Raw genomic sequence first — 15,515 nt, 5'->3', positions numbered from 1 at the left:
CTCCCGGTGAGCGGTGTACGGTGTGTCATGAGCCTCCATAAGAATTTTCTGTTTCAACTCCTCATTCGAAGGAATGCAAACCGATGCTTAAAATAGAGGACACCATCTCTCACAAAGAACTCGGATGTCTTGCCCCCAAGCACTTGCTGAACTGTTTTCTGACACCACTCATCGGCCACTGCTTTTCTCTGATTCCTTCGGTAAAGAAAACTGTACCTCTAGACTGGAAATTCTTCCCGGAACCACTTCAATTGTTCCTTAGACAATTCTTCTATTAACTCTTCTGCTTGGTAAGCGGAATAAATAGGCTTTTCACTAAGGCTACGGCTACACATTGGTCTTCCCGGTTGAACTAGACTCACACATCATAATCCACTTAACCACCACTTCTCTGCCTCATATTCACTCCTTTTGAGTGAGAAGTACTTCAAACTCTTACGATCGTGTAGATATTACTCTTCACACCATAAGGTAATGCCTCCAAACTTTAAGGCAAAGACCACGGCTGCTAATTCTAAGTCATGCGTAGGGTAGTGTCTCGTACTCTTTCAATTGACGAGAAGCATAAGCTATAACCCTACCCAACTGCCTCAGCACGGCGCCAAGTCCTGCAGAGAGGCGTCTGTAAAAATGTCATAATCTACACCCTCCTGTGGTAACACTAATACGGAGCTATTGTTAACCTCTTCTTAACTTTGGAAGCTTTTCCATCAGCTGCTGCGACCAGAAAAAGGAGTTTTCTGTTTGGTAAGAGCTGTCAACGGTTTAGCCAACTGGGCGAATCCCGCTACAAATCGCAAATGTAACCTGCTAAACCTAAGAAACTCCTGATTTCTTTCACTGTTCTCGGCTTCTGCCATTCAAGGATTGCGCACTTTACTCGGATCTACCGAAATCCCTTCCTTCGACACGGTATGACCCAGGATATCACTTGATTAAGCCAAAACTCACACTTAGAAAATTTAGCCACAACTTTTTTCTCTCAGCCATTGCAATACAATCTAAGTGTTTCTCGGTGTCTTCTCTGATTTGAGTAAATCAGAATGTCGTCAATGAGACAACAATAAACTGGTCCAAATACTCATGGAATACCCTGTTCATCAAGTCCATAAAAACTGATGGGGCATTAGTCAAGCCAAAAGGCATCACTACAAATTCATAATGCCCATATTGTACGAAAGGCAGTTTTAGCCACATCTTGCTAACCACTCGTACCTGATGATACCCGGACCTCAAGTCAATTTTGGAGAATAATGTCGCTCCTTTCAACTGATCAAAAAGGTCATCTATCCGGGTAGGGGTACTTATTCTTACTGTAACTTATTTCAACTCCTATAATCAATACACATTCTTAGTGATCCATCCTTCTTTTTCACAAACAGGATTGGAGCCTCCAAGGAGAATGACTCGGTCAGAAAAGCCTTTATCTAAAAGCTTGGAATTGCTTCTTAATTCTTGAAGCTCAGCTGGGGCCATTGATAAGGGTTTAGATATTGGTGCTGTCCCTGGTGCCAGTTCGATACTAAATTCTACCTCCCTTCTCGGAGGCAAACCCGGTAACTCTTCGGAAACACATCTAGAAAGTCTCGAACTACTGGCACCCTCTGAATCTCTTGCTGTGGAACATCACCACTCTGCACTACATGGGAATATATCCGAACACCCCTTTCTAACATCTTCCTAGCTTTCACACTACTAATCAGCATGCTCACTGATGGCCCTCTCCAAAAAAACTTATCTCCACTATCAAGATTAAATCTCGCCTTCTTTTTCCGATAGTCAATCTCTACTCCATATCTCCCTAGGAAATCCATGCAACATCACGTCAAAGTCGGGCATATCAAAAACTATTAAGTCAACTATTAACTCTCTACCCTGGATCACCAAGGACTCTCTAACAAAATCTCTGAGTCAGAACACTAACCCCATCGGTAACTTATTAATGGGTTGAGTCACTCTAATAGGTTTCAACCTAATTCTCAATCATCCCATAGATATAAACGAATGAGTGGCACCTGAATCATTAAAGCATATAAGGGAATGAATGAAATAATAACTGACCAGTAACGGCTGATGGACTGCCTCTGCTTCCCCTTGTGCCACAGTGAAACACTTTGGCATTCGCAGTACCTCCTGAACTCTGATGGTTGGTTGGAAGAGGAGTTTTACAATCTTCATCATGGTGCCCTGGCTGTCGGCACCTATAACACACTTCTGGTCCCTCAGACATTCTCCGGGTGATTCCTCCCACATTAGGGCAAAGAGGAAACCTTCCGTCCGGGGGTCGCTACTTCTTCTTCTGATTCTTCATGTCTTTACCTTTTACACCCTTATGTTTCTCTCTCTGGGGGGCGGAGGGTGGCTCAACTTGGTCCTCTGTCGAGGATCCTACGGGGAAAGTTTATTCTCAAAAATCTCCGCCTTCATTGCCCGCCTCAAAGCCTCACTATAATTTCGAGGAGGGTTGGAACTTGTCATTATATCCCGGGCTATCTCTGGCTTCAACCCGTGCACAAACTTATCCCTTCTCAAGGCCGGAGTACTAACTATTTGGGTGCGAACATTGCAAGAGAATTGAATTTCACCGAATACTCTCACGGCATAGTCCCTTGCCGTAAACTGAAAATTCTTGGACCTTCTCATGAACTTGGTCCTCTGTTCTATACTCGGCCTCAATCTTGCCTGAACTCTTCCCAAGTCATTACTATCACATCATGAGTTTCTTCCATTAATTCCCACCAAATTCGGGCATCACCCCGAAACAAGAAACTCGCATACCGGATCTTCTCCCGGTTTGACAGGGAATAAAACCCGTGGCTTGTTCTACGGACCCAAGCCACTCTTCTGCTATCACTGGATCTGTAGTACCCTTAAACTCTGAGGGTTGATGTTGACTAGAAAGACCGTAATCGGTTCAACTCTGCTCTATACTGGGGGAGGTACCGGTTGTCCTCTTTTGACATGCGCAAACTGGCGATACCTGTACGGGGTTTCAACTCTCCCTTGGGTTTCTACCGTGACTTGCTATATAATTCCCCGAATTCTAGCTTCATCCAAGGGAGGGGGTGTAGACTCTGGTGGGTTAGAAGGTTCTCCTTCATTCACCACACCCTTACCACGATTCCGATAACTACGCTCATCTACAAAATAATCACACCAATGAACTTGAGAAACAATTACTATAAGAAGAAATTAAACTCACAAGTCGGTTATAGGACGTTGTGGCGATGAGAATAATACACTGTTCAATCCCAAAACTTTGCTCTGATACCAAAATGTAACAATTGTGTGACACAGTACAATGCTGCATAATAACAATAGAAAAAGGGCCCAAAACTTTTCCTTTATTATAAGTCATACTTCTTTATACACAAAGAACGTCATTACAAAAATACCATTTTAAAAGACAACACGGGAAAACAGTGTAGCTATTGCTCCTCGCTTGCCGACGCCCCTCCGACTGCATCATCACCTAGATCCTGCATCCACAAAGGAAAATAACGGGGTGAGCACAAAATAATGCTCAGTAAGTAAAACCCTCTATGTCTATCCCCGTATGGTTACTCTTAATTCTTTCCTCACATTTTCTGTTGTTTCCTACTAAACGTCATGGCCTCATCTTACCGGAGGTACGGCCGGATGGCGTTCACACAGCACCATCTCACTCTTCATGACTATCGGGTGGAATTACACACAGCACAACCATTCTTAGTGACTACCGAGTGGGGGTCATGAAGCACCTACTCGGTTTTCGTAACTATCGGGTGGAGACCACAGCACCTACACGTTCCTCATGACTTTGGGTAACGATCACCAAGCATAACCCGTTCCTATCACTGTCGGGTGATGATCACAAAGCATCAACCCATCTCTAATAAATACGGGTGATGATCACAAAGCATCAACCCCTTTTTAATAACTAACGGGTGATGGTCACAAAGATCCACCCGTTTCTAATAACTAACCGGGTGATGGTCACAAAGCATCCACCCGTTTCTAATGCCTATCGGGTGATGGTCACAAAGCATCAACCCATTTCTAATGGCTAGTCGGGTGATGATCACAAAGCATCAACCCGATTCTCAAACTGTAAGGTGTGATCACAACGCATCAACCCATTTCTAATACTCTTCTCATTCACTCTATTCTAGCACTTCTCATTCTCTCTACCCTTAGAGTAGTTGCATCCACAAAGTTCTCTACTCATAGAGCAAGTGCATACACAAAGTTTCCTACTCTTTCTTAGGTCACTTCTCAATGCACAATTAATGCCTATGGATGGTTCATCTCCACTAATGCACTTATGAAATGCCAACATGCAATGTTGCAAGAATTAAGGTTCACTACTCATACTCAAACCTCTATTAGGCATTTCATCAAACAACTCAAGTGCATAATAAAACTCTACTATAACAATGATTCTAAATCTTTCTCTAACCATCCAAAATGGGGAGAAACCCCCTCACATATCCACATATCCTGCCAAAGAAAGACACTTCCAAAAGGATTTCCTCAGTACCCTTCAATTCCATCTCAAACTACCTTTCCAACCCACATCTCACATCTTACATTTGCAATGTATAAACAGTCACAAGGCACTAGAAATCTCTATTTAAGACTCAATCACATGGCATTTAACATGTATATAACATACATACATAAGTGCTATCAAAACCCTAATCAAGAAAATTCTCAAATCTCAACTTGGGTTGGGGTTTACTTACCTTGTTATTGAGAGATTTCACTAACTCGTCCTTTCACTTGGTTTGCTTGACTTTCTCTCTACTCTTCAACGAATAAACAAAAACCCTCAAACTCAAATATATACAAAAACTCACAAGACTTCACAACCAAAGCAAGAATCCTTACCTTAGGATGTCTTAGGTTGATTTTCTACCCCAAATCACTCCAAAAGCCCTTAAAAACTCCTTGATCAAAAGAAAGAGAATTTGAAAGGGAGCAAGGGAGGAGAGTGGCGATGGAGAAGAAGAATGAAGGGTTTGCAATGACTTAATTCCTTTTAATGAAATTTATACACAAGCATTCCCATTTTGCCCTTACTCTTCTTTGGGAATTCTATCTATATCCTTTGATTCATTACAAACACACTCCCATAGCAACATATTCTCCATGAAAATTCCTTACAATTTACTCTCCACTTTTCCTGCTAATTAGGATTAGAATGGTCAAAATGCCCTTAGGGAAGAAAATATCTAAAACTTAACAAACATTTTGGTCGGCCCGTCGTCGCGGCGAGGAAGCTTCTGTCGCCGCGGCGAAACTGTCCAGCAGCTTCCTGTGGCTTCAACACCCCTTCGCCGCGGCGAAGATACTTCTTCGCCCCGGCGAAGCTTGGAACACTGAACTTCTTCTATTTTCAACCAATTTCAGGGCAGGTATTCAACATAACACTCAATCAAAGGTCAACCAAGCAATATTACCAAGAAACCAACTCAAATAAAAGCAAAAGAAGAAACAATAACTACGTACCTCAAGTGGGGCGTTACAAAACTAGTCCACAACTGAAGTCTTACCCGTCAGGGTGGGATCAATGAAGCGCGGCTCGTCAAGGTTGTGGGTCGTTGGTTGCTAATTTCTCAGCTCAGCCACATTCTGCTGCACCGCCTGTGCAACCACGGTTCTGATTATCTCCACCAACTGGCCATTTTCGGGGTTTGACGTTCCTGCCGCTGGTTATTTGTGGCATGCTGAGATGGCGACAATGGTGGTCGACGCCCAACAGCGTCCTATTCCACCTCCTAATGGGTCGTCTCCATACATGGTTTCGGGTGGTGGTTTTTGATCTTGTACACACCATCGTGGGCCTGAAGTGGTTAGATCGCTGTGTTTTTTTCCCAAAATTTCTGAGATGTTGGCAAAGGCCCTCCTTCTAGCGCCAAAATAATAATACATAAATCTACACCAACTAGAGTGATCCGATCGACCTTGGCAGGATCGGAACTGGTATGTGCATGATTACGGATAACCAGCGATGAATGAATAATTAATACAGTAAAGTAAGTAGCAAAAAGGATTTTAAAGTGGTTCGGTGATATAAACTCTTGAGCCTACGTCCACTATTCTTTTTATTTGCTGTGAGAGCTTACAATAGTGATTCTAGGAATATTTTCTAACCCCTTCCCCATCATTTGAAGGGGTTTATATACAGAGTTTGCAAAAAGGAAAGCGCAAAAATAAAGGGATTACAATTAAATTGAAATGCAACTCCGATATTCTCGCAATTGGGCGCTATGATTGCACAAAGATTGTTGTCAGTCTGATCATTCCCGAGATATCTGGGATCTAAAGTTATCTGGGAATTGGTTGAACAATCACTCGGATTGTTCGTGACTAGCTTGTGTTGGGTCGAGCTATATCTCGATGAGCTTATGCTGGGTCGGACAATCGATGGAGTCGAGCTGGTTCTGGATCGAACTATATCCTCGCGATGCTCCAAGCTTGGTGGAAAAATCACACACAAAATTGTATATATTTAAACATTTAACAACTAAAATTTCTTAAAACATACATACCTAACAAAAAAGCTATTTCGAAGTAGAAAATAAATATACATTTTTATTTAATCGTTATTTCAAAACATTCATCTCAAGTCATTAATTTCTTATCTTTGACATTGTAATGTAAATTGTAATAATATGATATCACAATGTGAAATAAAAAGATATACATTCTGTAATTAGTAATCATGCAAGTTAATTTAAATTGAAATCTTGATTTTCTTGCAATTATAATAAATCAAAATTACCAAGTATTTGCTGAGATTAGGAAACCAGCTTCCAACGTTAGATCTTCGATGTAGCCAGGCATGAAAGAGTTTCTCCCTATGATTCTTCTTCATTGTCATTGGATTGTGGGGAATGGCAAGTTAATCAACTTTTAGATTTCTGATTTCAGTCATCACTATGCTCAATGTTTCAGACTTTTCGGTTCAACTTCGGAGCATTGTGTATCAAGTTATCTCCAATAAAAGATGACATCTCCTCTTCGCTTTCACTTCTCATTTTCCTCATATTGCACATGATATCATCCAGCTAGACCTTCCTATTCTATCTTGGTGAAACTAAGATATGAGATCCCATTGAGACAAATTAATGAAAACTCAACAAGACAATCTATTAAGAAAAACGAGTCATTATTATTCTCTTCCTTAAAACATCCTTATATTCCACATTACTGATCCCAAACCTCAACAAACGTTCTCTTTAAAGTAAATCCTTGTATACACATTCTAATCCCTAGCAAACTAAATAAATACATGCATGTTAGTCAAATTGACTGTTTTGACCTCCTGTGACTTGGTCAGTCTCAAGACTCGGAAAAAACATAGCTAATTTGAGCGTCGAACACCAGTGACACCCCCACTGACCCCATTTAACCTGTTGTTGTGTGTGTAGGAGAAGCTCGGGCCTGAAAAGTTGATGGAAAAGCTCTTGGTACTTGAATGTTTGGCATGAAAGGACCAAAACACAGCCTACGAGTTTTCGACATCAACAACTACTACAATCTTTTCTTTTCTCTCTCTACAGTGTAGACATACTCTTCTAGAACTGCAACTCAAAACATCTTTTAATGGTTATTGTAACTCTGCATTTTTAAAATGTGAGGAAAAGAAGCAAACTTTATTTTGAATGGGATAAGATAAGAAGTGCATTTTAGCTCTGAGTGATAAATATGTATATGTTGAAAAGGTGTCAATTGGTTATATCGATTCGAAAGGGGTGTTAAGTTAAAAAGGGACTAAAGGTGGTTTTATCCTTCCAAATCTTATAGATTATTGACGATGTTGGTCCATTGGATAGTTCTAGGAAGAGTTCAAGTAAATGCCAATAGTTGGCGTACGAATAAATTTCGATTACAATAATGCTATGCATCCCAAAAATTACCGCAAAATTCTCATCCAAATAATGTGAAGAGAATTTTGAGATATATTTTAGAACGTGGTATTACTCTTTCAAATAACCTAGAGGATGTAAGTGATTTTTACCCGAAAAAATATTCAATATATAATTACATTCTTTAATTATGATAATAAATTGTAGAATATTTTAAATTCTCAGCAACTAATATCATTCAACAATTTTTTTTTTTTTTTTCATTTAAAATGGAAATTTATCAATTCATAGTAGGGTAATTTAGTCTTTATGCACTTCAAAGTTCAAACTACAATTTTATATTTTTAACGGTAACCTAACAGAAAGCATTAGAAGGGGGGTTGAGTGATGGATTTATGAATAGTATTGAGGGGAATGCGATTTGAATGCTCATAATTACTAGAGTAATCATTTCAAATAAATTGAGGCAAGTGATTTTTGCCCTAACTTGAAAGGTCATAAATAAATTTCTACTATAGCAGTGTTCTACTGCAACACCAATTAGTCACTAAAGTGTCACGGTATGTCAAGATTATACCATTAGATTGTGAATAGAACAAGAAATTAGAAAGTCTAATATCATGAGAGTTAATTCAGGCAAACAATATTGGTAGTGAATAAAAAGGCTTCAGGTGCCCAGTAAATTTGTCAACACTTCTTTTTCTGATGCTTCGTCAAAATTGATACTAATCTACATATCTCTCTGTCGCTAAAAATACATCAAAACAACTAAGATCAGATACAAGCAACAGAAAAAGGTACACATTTCTATTACCTTGCCAAGAGATATACCCTGTACTCACCACCAGAAGTTACAAAAAAAAATGCCTTCGACGTATTAAAGGGGGGACAGCAAGAATTTGACGACTCAATGTCATGCATTGCTATTTCTCTTCCTAGCCGGGGACCTTCCCCCTTCTACTTATTTCTCTTTTCTAGCCAAGGACTCTCCCTTGTACTCACAACCTGCAGAAACCACAAAACCTGCTCCAACCTGCAGCGAATTGTAACATAACAATGATTAGAGGTGGCAAGACCAAACTGTGCCAAAACCAAACTGGGTGGCAGAACCTGTTGGTTAATTCTTCAAGTTTTAACTTTTTCTAATTTAATTTTACCAAGCAAATAGTTGCTTTATGTGAATATACATCTCAAATATTCGAAAAAATTGAAAGTCAAGATCAGCCCATGCTGGCCTGGTTCAGTATGGCACGTGTCACACCTTTAACAATAACTCTTGTCTATGTAAACATTTATACATAAAGTCCAACAGATAAAGAGATTACTTGACAATCTTTCAGTACAACACGCTCTTGGAGATGTACATTGCTGCAAATCACAGAACCTTGGATTGAACAACCGTCACCAATCGTGACATGATTCATTACAATTGAATTAACAACCTGCATACACAAGAAAGGTGAAGTAACAGTTAAGACTAGCATAATTATTTCAGCTTTAATATTCAAATTTCTTCAAGGCACCACAAAGACAAAGGCAGTGATGTAATAGGACCAAGCAATAATACAGATACCAGTTTGCACTTTTCCCGATATCTATAAATAAGAAATCAACATACCTTTACATTGGAACCTATCCGGCAATGACGGCCAATTACAGATCGCTTGACACTACACTTGTCACCCATTTGTGAACCCTCCCCCACCATACATTGTGGTCCAACCTACAATGATGAAACCACTTATCAAGTACAAAGAGAAATAACCTAATTGTTGGAAGACATACAGCAATAATAGCCTCAACCTTCCACTACATAAGCTACAAAAAATAAATGCAAATTGGTTACAGGAAGCAATTACACAAACTACTTTAAAACTTTAATAAAATAATGTTACCATAGGTTTCAACTTACAGTAGTTTTTGATCCAATCTCTGCTGACGGATGGATAACATATTTCTGTGCAGAAAAGGAATAGCCTGACAGATGACTTGCCTCACCTATGACCTGACATTCAAAAATGAAAGTCAGCCTACTGGATCAAGCAAAACTGCATAACAGTAAGATACTGTAAAATACCCAATGAGAGCTTCAGCAGTATGAACTCACATCCCGATTAATGTCCATAAATGCTTGAATGGAATTTAAGCGTACACAGTACTTGCTGCTGCCGGCAATATAAGCACAGCATTTATGAGTTCTTCGAACAGGAGCAGATCCATCAGGACCTAATGCATACAGTTCGTGAAACCTTGGTGCAGATGCATTAGAAAGAATTCGAGACAGAATCATGTGACTGTTCTGAGAACTACTTTTCGCATTTCCATTTTCTTCTGTTTGTTGTATGCCATTTAAGAGTATCTCTGATTTCTAATGTGCACAAAAAAATTATGAGCCAGATCACAGATATGAGAGAGGGGAAAAAAAAGATGTCTCCCACAACAGCCATGTATGCAGGGACCTTTCAAACTAACCAGCTGGCTCCGAACAAGATAAGGCAGTACATCCTGTTTTAAGCTTTGAAATGTATCCTTCTGATCTAGAACCTGTTGCAGAACAGACCTGTGGAACATAGACAGAAAAAATGACATAAATATAGATAACAATATTCTTGACAGATGAATTAAAAACAGACGAGCAAAATAGGCAAACCTCTTGAATGCATACATATGCGCATCCATCATATCAGCTCGAACGTCCATCTAAAAGAATAAATATGAAATATAAAAAATTAGATTAAAAAGCAAGTAGATCTTGCCAACCTAACTGTACCTTGACAGGCATTCTCAACTTAGAAACATCTTTTCGTATAGATACTTCACTTTCATTTGATGGAAATTTTACAGGACAAATAAATAAAATTATAGATTAAATATAGTAGTTGATACTAGGATAATTCTTGGAGAAGCATTTGAATTTAGTAACCAAAATTTTTAATCTAGGTAGCGCAGAGAAAGGTTGAAATCATATCAATGACCGAAATATTTTGAAAAAATGGTAAAAAGTGATATTCTGAACAAAGCACTAGGACTAGCTTTCATAGCTAATAAAGTGAGAAGCTTTGGAAGTACCATCCAGTGAACATATTACAACTCAACTTCGCTAGATACTTCATTTACCAGCTTCAGAGAGGTTTAACAGAAGCAACTCAAATAAGAGGACAAATTGCAAACCGTTACCTGACCACTTGCACGGAGAATGCTCTTCTGAATTCGAGTATCTTTATCAATCTCAGCTCCTGACAAAAGTTAGGAGATGCCATGTAAGGAGCAGATTCAGTAATTTGCTTGAATTAACCCAAAAAAAAAAAAAAAAAAAAGAAAAAAAAAGAAAAGAAAACAACAAGCCCTAACCTGTTGCTATATATAACAAAAATTGCTTTGTGGGGTCCATCCCTATAATGTTGTAGCACCCTGGTTTCTTGCTTTTGTCTTTTCCACCAGTGGATCCGGACTCTGATGATCCACTGACAGGAGCAGAACAAAGCATTGCAGTAACCACTGCATCATGTCGTCTATGAGCAGCCGCAACTGCACCAGGAGGAACATCAGAAACAAGATCACCACTTACAACCTGCAGGAACATGTAGTGGTACTGGGGTAAAAACACAACTTTCTGCAACTGAAAAACCACTAAGGATATCAATGCTAACCAAAATATCTTTTGCAGTCAAGTGGTGTGCAATGGCCCGAAGTGCACCAGCAGTGCCAACATCCTCAGGGACCGCAGCAACCTGCAAGATTATAAAAACCAATTGGTCTATATTTTTTTAAAATGGATAATCAAAATTAAAGGACAGTAATTATTCAGTTTTTACCATTTGACTGCTAAGTGTATGAGTAATAGCATTCTCTCATAACACCAAAAGAAAAAGGGCATTAAATGAGATAAATAAGCATGTATAGCAACTTCAACTAATTTTCATAAACATTAAGTCACTTAATTTTAAGAATAAAATGAATTGAAAAAAAGATTAGTTTTATATACATAAAAGCATGCAAAGCCATATTCAACCACACTTATCTTACTTTATTTTCAACATATTACCTTGTTACACAGCATCAGTGAATTGACTAACTAGATACGCAAAAGTTTTATCCACAAATCATTACAGATTAGTTTTGTATACATAAAATCATGCAAAAACCATATTCAACCACACTTATTTGACTTTATTTTCTACATCTTACCTTTGTACATAGCATCAACAATTGGTTAAAAAGATAGGTAAGAGTTTTATCCACAAATCATAATAGAGGTTCAAGAACTATATGCTCAGAAAATAACATCTAGAAGCCAACTTTTTGTCTTGCAGTCAACTTTGAGTCATGCTCAAATCCCTAATAAAGTTATGGCATAAGTCAAAAAATTGTTTTGCAAAGCAGCAAATCTTTCAAGTCCGAATATAACAAAACCCAGACCAAGTCCAGGCCAATGGGGGTCTATGCAAATGTTACAGCAGCTTGTGCTGGAATCAGGAACCTCTCAGTATACACCTAGGTTGTAACTTGACTCAATCAGAAATCAGAGACTAATAGCTGTCATAGAATTAACAGAGCACCACCACATCAACTTATGATCTTCTTACACAAGTAACATGGAGCAACATAAGCTAATAAGGGAGGACCCATTGCTCACACAAATGATGGAAATATAAATCAGTCACCTTTATGTTCTGAAATAAAAATATCAATGATAATATATGTTTAGCTTGTGTAAGTGGATCATGAAAGAGAGCCTATAACTAAAACTGTAAATAAAAAAGAAAATGAAACTGAAAGTACAAGTAGAGCTGATGCTGAACAAAAATGCCTAGGTGCCGGATCTTTAAATCGTTATGCTTTGATTTTACGGAAATATATCAATTAGAAAAGGTTTAAGATTGACTATGAACTGGATTTAAGGCAGAATCATTCGATTTTGGGGTTTTTTTCGCTTCTGCAAATTACGGAATAGATTTGTAAACGCATGGAAATAATCAAGAGATAGAACCTAAGTGACTACAGCTTCAGTTCCTAAGCAATGAGAACTAGGAATTGGATGCAAGCATCCCTCGAAAAAGCTTCAATACTTACCAAATTCTTTACATACTTTTACACAAGCCACAATGTGGGCCAATGCTCACATGGCTCACTTTAACTTGAATATACTTTGATTATTTTGTTCAGTTTTTGTAAAAAAAAAAAAAAAAACTTCCTTAAAACTGTAGTGATAAACCAGCCCTTGAAGTTCCATAAACAAGAAAGAGAGACAAAAGGCCCAGAAAATAATAAGAAATCTGAGTAACTCTTAGATGAAGCACTTGATAAGTTACAACAGTTTCCCCTTGATAATTATTCAAGGCAACAATTACTTTGCAATAATCCAAAACAAGCATATTTTGCACCCATATGTATGAAAAGGTAAAAGATCATAGTTGTTCAACTTTGTTCTTCCATGAGAAGAATTTATTTGAAACTTGCTACAGCTTCCTTTATACTAGTTTTTGGTTTAACTTAAACTGACTCTTAATTATTGTTTATAACTCTATCAGTAATGTGGATACGGAAAAAACTAATAATCTATCAACCATATGCTGAAAAAATAAGCTAATAATATCTATATAATAAGATGAAGTTAACAATGTTGTAGGACAAACAGTACAGAAATTAAGGGACAGAAATGGGAGATAAACCTGAAAAGAAACGGAGAAATTAAGAAGAATTAGGGAAAGAAACGATTAGAATCTAATTATTTTAGGAAATACTATACTTAGGAAATTTAAATAAACAATTTACTAAAGAAATTAGATCCTAGATTCTCCATCACAACAATGGACCCATGTACTCATTTAAAAGTCACAATGAAACCTTCAACCCATTTTTTAAATTGGCAGGTCTAAATTCATATTTCTTAGCTAATAGATAAACTTGTTTAAAGTGAAATCTAAATTATAGGTTGGTGATTAAATTTTCATTCCTTAAAATATGGTCCACCATATAAAGCATAATAATGCCCCCCATAGACTCTACTCCAACTAAGAAACCTGATACTGTCAAAACAGCTACGAGCCAATTTACAGCAACCTTAACACAAATAACTCATACAAATGCCTGAAATTTTTGTAAGGTCGAGCATCCATGACATTGAACTTTCAAATTTATTCCACAGCAACCTCATAACACATTAACATTGAGGAAGCTGCACATGCTCTTCTTCAAATGAATTTCCTTGACACTAGTTGGACATTATCAACACTTTTAGTCTCCAGAATCCTAACCTCAAAACAAACTTTATTTCCCAATCCCCCAAGAGCTGTTATCCTTAAATATCTGTGGTTTTGAATCATCTTCATCACTTCTCTCAAGGCTCATCCCCAACATCCCTGAAGTAAGTTTCTTACAGATTACACCCAGAAACCACTACATTAAAATCTTGTCCCAAAATTGCAGCTTGAACCTTGTAGATAGGAACCTTTTATTCCTTTTTCATTTCTCCTGTACAACCTCCTTCCAGAAGATGATGGTTTGATCAGATTTGCTATTATTCTTCCCCCTTCTTCTGTATAAAACACACATACGGCATAAAAGGCAAAACTCTAGTTCTTTAGACTCTAGCCTTTCATTATTAAAGCTTCAAGGCTTTCTTACTCTCACCCATGAGGCGCCACAAGTGATGTCACAGAAACAAACCTTTCAAGACACTATCAAATTACCATCACATCAAAACTAACGAAAACATAATGCTAAATAGTTTCCACATAATTTTAAAGCACAAATTTCTTTCTTCAGTATATCAATTTTTAACCAAACTATATAAGTTAGTCTAATTTAATTAAAGTTGCTTATATCATCGCCATTTTGAAAACCTAAGAAATTTGTGTAAAAAATGATTAACTCTTCCAACACAGATGCAAACTTAACAAAGCAAACACAAAAGATTCAAGCAATAATTTTTTTTTTTTTTTAATACCTCAACATGTAGACGATCAACATAAGCCCCTGAAATCCAACCACCGACACGAAGAGCTGCATCCTGACCTTCAACAACCTAAAACACACATACATCAACTCAAAATGACATTAAAAAAGAAAAAAAAAAGACTGAGAAACTTCTCAAATGAACAAAAAGAAACGTACAACAATGAGATCCTTAAGATTACTGATTTCCAATAGCTCTAAAACGTAAGAGAGAACAGGTCGGTTAGCCACAGGAAGTAGCGCTTTCGGAACCTCCTGCAATGAAACAAACATATTGAGATCGAATTCGAAAACAAATCAAATTAAACGAAGAGAGAAAGGGAAGGAGAAAGAGTGGAGACCTTTGAGACTAGAGGGACGAGTTTCTTTGAAGTTCCACCGGCCAGCACCACCACTTGAAAATCCATCTCAAAACTACAAAACTTGAATTTGCTTGTTCAATTCTGCAGAGTTAAGCGGTGGCAAAGATTTTCATGAAAATGAAAGAGCTCTAAAATCCCTGAATCACTGGTGATTAAATTAATTACTTGTTCTAGGTTTTTGGGTCGTGTTATTTGGTCTGGGAAGACAAAAAGTTTGAATCCAGTTAAAATTGGAATAATTACATTTTCTCCCTTAAGGTTTTACGAAATTAAATTCACCCACGGTCACAGATTTCATAAAAGGTAAGATTAGCCCAATTTTACCCTAACAAATACCAACTTT

The 15,515-nt window shown here is 37.9% G+C and overlaps 1 protein-coding gene across 1 annotated transcript; it reads right to left on the bottom strand.

Moving 5' to 3' along the window:
* Positions 1-8,484: 8,484 nt before the first annotated feature.
* LOC116140430 (translation initiation factor eIF-2B subunit gamma-like) lies at positions 8,485-15,414 on the bottom strand. Its single transcript, XM_031426060.1, has 13 exons — positions 15,152-15,414; positions 14,970-15,065; positions 14,803-14,880; positions 11,504-11,584; positions 11,205-11,424; positions 11,031-11,089; positions 10,504-10,553; positions 10,326-10,413; positions 9,961-10,221; positions 9,766-9,858; positions 9,472-9,576; positions 9,179-9,295; positions 8,485-8,886 (listed from the first exon to the last, which is right to left on the bottom strand). The coding sequence occupies exons 1-13, from the start codon at positions 15,215-15,217 to the stop codon at positions 8,815-8,817; spliced, it is 1,386 nt and encodes a 461-aa protein (XP_031281920.1). The 5' UTR covers positions 15,218-15,414; the 3' UTR covers positions 8,485-8,814.
* Between the last annotated feature and the right edge of the window lie 101 nt (positions 15,415-15,515).

This window comes from Pistacia vera, unplaced genomic scaffold (genome assembly GCF_008641045.1).
Source record: "Pistacia vera cultivar Batoury unplaced genomic scaffold, PisVer_v2 Contig372, whole genome shotgun sequence".
NCBI classification, from domain to species: Eukaryota; Viridiplantae; Streptophyta; class Magnoliopsida; order Sapindales; family Anacardiaceae; genus Pistacia; species Pistacia vera.
Note: the sequence above shows the minus strand (reverse complement) of the source record. Positions and strands in the feature narration are given on the sequence as shown.